Here is an 8784-nt window from a genome sequence, read left to right as displayed (position 1 = left end):
ATCGGTTAGCGGCGACGTCCGACGGCACAGCTGTTTCCCCGACGATGGCGGGGACGGCGCTGAAGAGGCTGATGGCCGAGTACAAACGTGAGTCTGGGGCCTGCCCGCCGCCGAGCCTCACGTCGGGGCGGCGCCCCTTCGTCCCTCCTCCCGGCCCCCTGCTTTGCGCCCCGTCCCCAGTCTGTTGTTGCTCCTGGAGGCCTGGGCGGAGTGCGGGGCAGCGGACTCCTCACCCCACGGGCCTGCCCGTTTGTCCACGGTCAACGGGCGGGGGCGGGGGGGAGTGGGGAGCGGCAGTGGTCTCCGGTCTCCCTCCGCCACCCTACCTGCCGCTTCCTTGTAAGGAGGACGCGTTAGAGGACAGAAGTGAACGTTACTGCTGCGCTGGTTCAGAAATGCTTACAGTTACATTCAGTCGTCGTTGGTTTGTTTTCTTTGCCCATTTTAGTAATATGGTGACTGCCTAATTCCAGCCTTGCCCACATGCAGAGAGAGAAGGGGAGGGAAGCCTAAACTGCGTCATGAGAAGTTTTTTTCTTTCTTTTAAAAGTTTTTTTTTTTATAGGTTTCAGAGAGGAAGGGAGAGGGAGAGAGAGCTACAATCATTGATCATTGATCATTGATCGGCTGCCTCTTGTACGCCCCTATTGGGGATTGAGCCCGCCGCCCGGGCATGTGCCCTAAACAGGAATCCTAAGGTGACCATGAACCTCCTGGTTCATGGGTGGATGCTCAATCACTGAGCCACAACAGCTAGGCCATACCGAGAAGTTTTAAAAAAGAAGTGTTTTAAGAGAAAAAACGTATTGTGATGAGTCTGAGGTGGTTAGTCCAATACCTTTATTATATATTTACTTTTCCAGTGAGAGTTATTCTTTCATATGTGTTCTTGTTACTAACACCCTTTCTTTTTAGCTTGAAGAAGTCCCTGTAATGTTTCTTGGAATGTCTGATTGGTGGTGATGAACTCCTTTAGCTTTTGCTTGTCTCCTTCGTTTCTGAATGACAATTTTGCTGGGGAGAGTATTTTTGGTTGGCAGTTTTTTTTTCTTTCAGCCTTTTGAATATATCGTGACACTCCCTTCTGGCCTGCAAAGTTTCTGCTGAAAAATCTGTTGATAGTCTAATCTGTCTCCTTATTGGTAGGAGACAAGCCGATCAATGATTCTCTCATCTTTGTAAACAAGAAGTGTTCTCTTGCTGCTTTTAAAACTCTTCTTGATTTAACTTTGGACACTTTAGTTATAATGTGTCTTGGTGTGGGTTCCTCGTGTTTGGAACTCTCTGAGCTTCCTGAATCTGGGTGTCTATTTTCTTCTCAGGGTTAGGAAAGTTTTCAGCCATTATTTCTTCACGTAAGATTTCTTCCCCTTTCCCTCTCCTCCTGGGAGAGCTATGATGGAAGTGTTAATCCATTTGATGTCCCATAATTCCTTTAAACTTTCTTCATTTTTTACAGTTTTTTTTTTTTTGCTGCTCTGATTGGGTGAGTTCCACTACTTTGTCTTCAAGTTGACAAGTTGGCTTATCTTTTCTGCTTCATCTAGTCTGCTCTTGAACTACTCTAGTATATTTTTTAGTTGTCAATGAGTTTTTTAGCTCTTTGACTTCTGTTGGTATTTCCTATGTTTCCCATCTCATTGTTGAAGTTCTTACTTTGTTCATCCATTTTTCTCCCCAGTTCAGCAAGCATCTTGATAACCATTACTTTGAATTCATTATCATTTATTTATCTCTATTTTATCAAGTTTTTTTCCTGAAGTCTTACCTGTTCTTTCATTTGCAGTATATATTTCCCTGTTTCTTCATTTTGCTTGACTTTGTGTTGGTTTCTGTACAGTAGTAGAAACAACCACCTCTCCCATCTTGGAGGGAAGTGGCCTCTTATAGAAGATGAACCTTGTCATTCAACCCTGTCATTCAGCTCTTAGTTGTCTTTCAAATTTTTGTGCTTGTCCAAGCCGTAGTTGAGTGTGGTCAGTGTCCTGAAGGAAAGGGTCTCGCCTCCTGGATTCAGGCTAGTTGTAAGCCACACTCTCAGGCAGCAGCTTTTAAAAGTAGGCAAATCTCTATATATAAAGAGCCAGGGGCCATCGCGACCCAACAGATGACGGAACAGCTGAGTGGGGCAACAAGGCCGGCAGGGGGGTTAGTGAGTGGCAACCAAACAACCGAACAGCAGGCTGTGTGGAGCGACCAGGCCGGCTATGGGGGCAGTGAGCGCTGACCAGGCCGGCAGGGGGGCTGTGAAGGGCAGTCAAGCTGGCGACACAGAGGCGGTTAGGGGTGATTAGGTTGGCAGGGAGGCCAGTAGGGGCGATCAGGCAGGCAGGCAAGTGAGCAGTTAGGAGCCAGCAGTCCTGGATTGTGAGAGGGATGTCAGGATTGGGCCTAAACCGGCAGTCGGACATCCCCCCAGGGGTCCTGGGTTAGAGAGGGTGCAGGCTGGGCTAAGGGGGACCCTCTCCCCCCAGAGGCGGTTAGGGGTGATTAGGTTGGCAGGGAGGCCAGTAGGGGCGATCAGGCAGGCAGGCAAGTGAGCAGTTAGGAGCCAGCAGTCCTGGATTGTGAGAGGGATGTCAGGATTGGGCCTAAACCGGCAGTCGGACATCCCCCCAGGGGTCCTGGGTTAGAGAGGGTGCAGGCTGGGCTAAGGGGGACCCTCTCCCCCCTACCCCGTGCACACATTTTGTGCACCGGGCCTCTAGCATATATGAATGTATGTGTGTGGGCTTGCAAGTATAAGCCTCACTGCCATCAGAGCCAGTCTCTCTCTGGAGGCGTCCCTTGGTTGGTAGTCAGAGAGATTGTGGCTCCTGACAAGTATACACTCTTTTCTGGGTGATACAGTGAGCTGGAGCAAGGCAGAAGGAGACTGCCAAGATGGTGTCTACAACCTATGTTTCTTGAGAGCAGCTACGTAGGCCTTTAAGTCTGGGCCAAACCTGAAGCCTGCCCCTCAGGCTGAAGCTACTGGACAACTGTGTAAGAAGCCTCCTTCGTAGAAAGACTGGAGGTGTATCTCAGTTCACTATCTGGGTGGTGCCCTGGGGTTGGTAGCCTGCTAATAATCACCTCTTTGATTGCCACAGTCCAGTGAGACCTAATAAGAATGCAAGACACCCCCTACCCATTCCTAACATCACAGCAAGGTGATCAAGGGGCAGCAGACATGTAGAAAGCTCCCTTCCAGGAGACACTCGCACTCTGGAGCTCTGCAGAGGGTGAGCATGATGCTAGCACTTGCCTTCTGAGGTTTCTGGAAAGGATTACAGTTTAATTAGAAGCCTGCCTCTCAAGCTGCAGTCATGATGATTTGTTAATAGGCCTTCTTCACAGAAAGACTAGGCTCCTGGGCCTGTTGCCTCTTGCTGTGCTCTGGGGTTGGTAGCTGTTTAAAAAATCTTTCTCTGGCCCAGCTGGTGTGGCTCAGTGCTTGAGCGTCGAACTATGAACCAGTATGTCATGGTTCGATTCTCAGACCAGGCACATGCCCCCCTTGCAGGCTCCATCCCCAGTTAGGGCATGCAGGAGACAGCCAATCAATGATTCTCTCTCATTATTGATGTGTTTATCTTTCACTCTCTCTCTTTCTCTCCCTCTCTGAAATCAGTAAAAATATATTTTAAAAAATAAATAAAATAAAAAATCTTTCTCTGTTGGTTACAGTCCAGAGGGCCCACCAGTGTAAGCCCCACTAGCCACCAGAGGTAGGTGATGTAGAGGTGTCCCCTGACAGCATTCACAAATATTGGGGTGCCAGACTGGGGTATGAGCTCTTTTCTGGGTGACACTGATTATTATAGTCCCATGTAACCAGGAACATAGCTCCCTTGGCCTCCAGAGCAGGTGATCAAGGGCAGTTGCAAAAATTGGGGCATAGGCATGTGGTAAGGCTCCCTTCCAGGAGATACGGGTGCTCTGGAGCAGAGCCGTTTTTCCTGTTTGCCTGATGTGTAGTCGTCTAGTTGTTTTTTTTTTTTTTTAAATATATTTTATTGATTTTTTACAGAGAGGAAGGGAGAGAGAGATAGAGAGTTAGAAACATCGATGGGAGAGAAACATCGATCAGCTGCCTCCTGCACATCTCCTACTGGGGATGTGCCCGCAACCCAGGTACATGCCCTTGACCGGAATTGAACCCGGGACCCTTCAGTCCGCAGGCCGACGCTCTATCCACTGAGCCAAACCGGTTTTGGCGTCTAGTTGTTTTTTGTATATTTGTTTATAAGAGGGAAAAATGTGTCTTTTCGGGGTAGTGAGTTCAGATATTTCTACGTCACCATCCTCTCATTGTGGTTTTAATTTGCATTTTCCTAATGACCAGTGACATTGAGTATCATTTAATGTGTTTATATGCAATGCCATCCATAATATCTTTTTGGAGGTGTGTCTTGAGTTTTTTGCTCATGTTTTAGTTGTTTGTTTTATTAAGTTGCAAGAATTCTTCATATAATGTAACCTCTCCTGAGCAGATAGACAGCTGTCTTCTCCCTGTGTCCTTATGTGGTAACCCTTTGTGTCTGTGTCCTCATCTCCTGGAAGGACACCAGTCAGATTACATTAGAGCCACCCCAGTGACTTCATTTAACCTGAGTCACTTCTTTAGAGATGCAAGTTACACATTTTCCTCCTCTTTGTTTTTTATTTTATACTAGAGGCCCAATGCACGACATTTGTGCAAGAGTAGGCATGCCTTCCCCCGGCTGCCAGCACCGGCTTCCCTCTGGCACCTGGGACCCGGGCTTCCCTCTGGCCACTGGCAGGCACCCGGGACCTGGGCTTCCCTCACAGCCCCTTAGTCCGGAAGGACGTTCAGTCTAATTAGCATGTTATGCTTTTATTATTGTAGATGTCCTAGAGTTTATTCTCTGTTGGTGCATAGAGGTGTTCATCATTCCTTTTTACAGCTCAGGTATTCTCTCGGTAGATGTAACATGAGTTGACTGGTCCTCTCTGGATAGTGTTGGAATCATTTCCAGTTTTTTTGCTATTACAAATGGTCCTGAAATGAATAGCTTTATGCATGTATCTTTTCTCATTTTTACCAGTTTTTTTCTGTGGAATTGATTCTGAGACATGGGATTGCTGGGTTAAAGGTTAAATTTATATTTCATTTTGTGTGGCAGCTGTTTTTTAAGCCACTTTTAAAAAATGCTTTTAACAACATTGTCAAGTAATGAGTGGCATGGTCTTTGCAAATTTCTCTGGCGTTGTTAAGATTTTGTTTCTCTTTTTGAAGTTGTTTTATCTGTAAATACAAAAATGTAGTGTGTGTGCGCACGCCTATGTGTGTGTGTAGTCCACAGCATTCCTTCTATCTAGTGAACTGGGTTACTGTAGTTTCATTCTGACCAGTAGATGCCGCTGTTGAATAAGAATGCTGGTGGGAAGGCTGCTGCATGGGGCCTGGTTCTCCAGCTACAGTTAGACCCTTTGCTCTCTCTCCCTAAAGGGAGAGTGGCACAGAGGGAAGTTCCAAGGGGGAACTCCACAAATGAAGAAAGCCAGCTCTTTTTGGTGTAAGCTCCTCCTTGAGATTCCATGAAAATTATTGGTGTAATTATTTCTCTGTGTTGCTCTTAGGCACTCTTCTCCATTAACATTGACATTGTCATCCTTCCAACCCCAGCCCCCCTGAGCCCCTTAGCAATTTATAACCCATCTGCCTTAATCTGTTGTTTATTTCTTTTTGTTGTTGTTGTTGTTTTTACAAAAATGTGATTTGACATAAAAACCAGATGAGATTTCAGATGACCAGGTATATAAAGCCCGGGGTTACTTCTCCTAGTCTGTTACTGTGAAGAGGGGCTGAGACAGCCAAGGTCTGTCTTGCCAAATCCAACGGTCTCAGTCTCCCTGGTAATTGACCTCATTTGCGCCTGGTTCTTCCCTCCTTGAAGTATTTACTAAAGCACTTGGTGTTTGGAACCAACACTTAATTTGTGTTACTTCACTGGCCTCACCTAACATCTTCTGCTGTCCCTTCCTCTTCATCCTCAGTAACAGACGTCCCTTTACTAGTTTCCTGGGTCACGGTTTCTCCACAGGAGTTACTGGCATTTTGAGTGAGATAATTTTCCCTTGTGTAGGACCCATTTACGGCAGAATGTTAAGTGCTCCTGGTCACTTCCTACCAGATGGCAGTAGCATTCCCAGTCACTGTGCAATCTAAAAATGACCCCTGTATTTCCAAATGTTCCCTGGGAAATACTGCTCTGGAGAATCCCATCAGGCCCTGGGGCTCTGTGCACTCCCCATGCAGTAACTCCCCACTTTCTGCCTCCAACATCCATCCTTCCTGGAACTTCAGACTCATTCTCGACTGCCAGCTAGTCACCTCTGCTTGTCTGTTTACTGATGTCTCGGCCTTCCCATGTTTAAGTGAGAACTCTCCCATTCCAGTAATGGCGCCACCACTCGCTCAGTGGTTTGGACTCCCCTTGTTTGTCCTCACATAGCACATCAACTTCATCACCAAGCCCTGCCACCTCTGCCTATGGGCCACTTTACCACTTTCACAGTTGCCATTCCGGCCTAAGGCATCATCTTCCCTGTCAGAACTGTTGCAGTAACAGCTTTTCAAACTATTTACTAGCTTGAAATATAATGGGACAAAGAAAAAAGTACAAGGAAGGACACATGCAGCTTAGGGAGGTCTCAGAGAGAGCATTCCCTGCCAGTGGAAGTGAGAAGGCTGCCAGCCCTCCAGAACCCCTTGGGGTGGGCCCCCCGCCCCTTGGCAGCTCTTCCTCACAGGAGAGTCTCCTCCTTGTTTAGCTTTACTTTTCCATCAAAGCATGCATTCTTTTCTTTTTTAATCTGAGGATTTAGGGTCATCACATGCTCACTTGCTTAAGCTGTATCCTCTGTCTCTTTAGGGAGCATGCCAGAATGTTAAATATTAAGTTCCATAATTAATCCAGTGACATTTCACCTAGTATTTCCCTGTATTTTTCCAGAGGTGGATTCATAGGGGATTTGTTATAATTTGGTATAAATTGTTCTGCATAGAAGCATGTTGGTTGCTACTTAGAATCTGAAGCTCTTCTGAATGATGACATCAGCAAGTGGGAAAAAAGATTCATAGACATGTCTCTTGATGCACATATATCTGTGTTCGTACTCCTATGAGGAGTTGCTGGGTCTTAGTAGGTAATAGCAATCTCATTTCCAAAATACCAACTTAAACTCCCTCCAGCAATGTGTTTTCATTGCTCCTTATCTGTACAGACACTTCTTATTTCAGTTTTCTAAATGAAGGGAGAGGGAGAGATAGAAACATCACTGATGAGAGAGAATCATCAACTGGCTGCCTCCTGCGTACCCGCCACTGAGTATGCAGGGCATGTACCCCTACCTGGAATCAAATCATGACCACCTGGTTCATAGGTCCACGTTCAACCACTAAGCCACACCAGCTGGGCTGTGGCTTACCTTTTTACTCTCTTAAGTAATCTTTGGAATGTTTTTTTAAAAAAAGAGGTATCTTTTGATGTCAAGAGTTTCTTACTTTTAATGTTCTTAATTTTTTCAGTCTTTCCCTTTATGGTTAGTACTGCTTGGTTATTAACTGTATTATTAGTTTTACTAGAGCATGAAGATATTCCCCTGTATTATCCTTTAGGAGATTTATTGTTTTATATTTCATAAAACAACTGCAATTAATTTTGGGGGTGTCAGCTTATTGATAAAATTTACATTTTTTCTAGCGTTTCATATAAATAGATTTCTCTCAGTGTTTTGAGAGTAATTCATTTTTTTGGGTGTGTCAGTGGCTTGTTCCTTCATTGCCAAGTGCTGTACACAAGATCACACCTTGTTCATTTGCAGAGGATGGACATTTGGGTTGATTCCAGTTTGGGTTTATATGAATGAACTTGTATGAACATTCATGTGTGCACCTGTGGAGATATATGTTTTCATTTCTCTTGAGTAGATATCCACCAGTAAAATTGTGGGTCTCAGGGTAAGTATACATTTAAATTGTTTTTATTAGAAATGGTCAAATTGTTTAATAGACCATTTTGCATTTCTACCAATGATGCATCAGAGATCCAATTGCTAAACTTGCCAATTCTTGGCATTGCCTGTCTTTTTTTAAACTTTTTTTATTTTAGCAATTCTGTTTTGAATGAATAAAGGTATTTTTACAGATAAAGATGTAGAGCCACATCTTTTTGTGGTTTTAATTTTCCTTTTCCTTATGACTCACAATGTTGAACATCTTTCCACGTGCTGACTTGCCATGCATGCCTTCTTTGGATGTCTGTTCACATCTTTTGCAGTGTTTAAAAAACTATACTGTGTCTCCTTTACTCTCATAGTCACAACACTTGTGAAAGTAGATGTGGGGGGGGGGGGTTTCCCTCCACCAGACAATTCTGTGACACCAGCTGGGTGCCCTCCAGCCCTGACACCATTTACCTGGAGATGATGTCAGATGCCAATTGTAAGTCCAGGTTGTCACCTGTGCTTCTGACTGATTGGCTATAAATTGACCCTCAGAGGGAAGAGATGTGTAGGGCAAGATATGGGGAAAGGGTGTGCAGCTTTGGTGCCCTCTCTGGGAGTGCTACTCTCCTAGCTCCTCTGCATGTCCAACAGCCTAGAACCGGGGTGGGCAACCTTTTTGTGAGTGCGTGCCAAAACCAGCAAAATCTCTGACTCAAAATTCTTCCGCATGCCAACCCTAATTTTTTGAGAACATGTTATGCCTACTTGATATCTCTTAAGGTGTATGTATATGAAGAACCTTGAAGAAATAATAAAATTCATTCGAGC

At 45.2% G+C, this 8784-nt stretch overlaps 1 protein-coding gene across 1 annotated transcript in view; it reads left to right on the top strand.

The window, feature by feature from the left end:
* The first annotated feature begins 6 nt into the window (after positions 1-6).
* Positions 7-8784, top strand: part of UBE2G2 (ubiquitin conjugating enzyme E2G 2) — a 26034-nt gene continuing 17256 nt past the window's right edge. The window contains exon 1 of the mRNA XM_006758996.1: positions 7-87. Coding sequence (XP_006759059.1) covers positions 45-87 — 43 coding nt within the window. The 5' untranslated portion in view covers positions 7-44. The remainder of the gene's footprint in view (positions 88-8784) is intronic.

Source organism: Myotis davidii, unplaced genomic scaffold (assembly GCF_000327345.1).
Source record: "Myotis davidii unplaced genomic scaffold, ASM32734v1 scaffold1476, whole genome shotgun sequence".
Classification (NCBI taxonomy): Eukaryota; Metazoa; Chordata; class Mammalia; order Chiroptera; family Vespertilionidae; genus Myotis; species Myotis davidii.
This window is presented reverse-complemented; position numbering and strand designations above follow the sequence as displayed.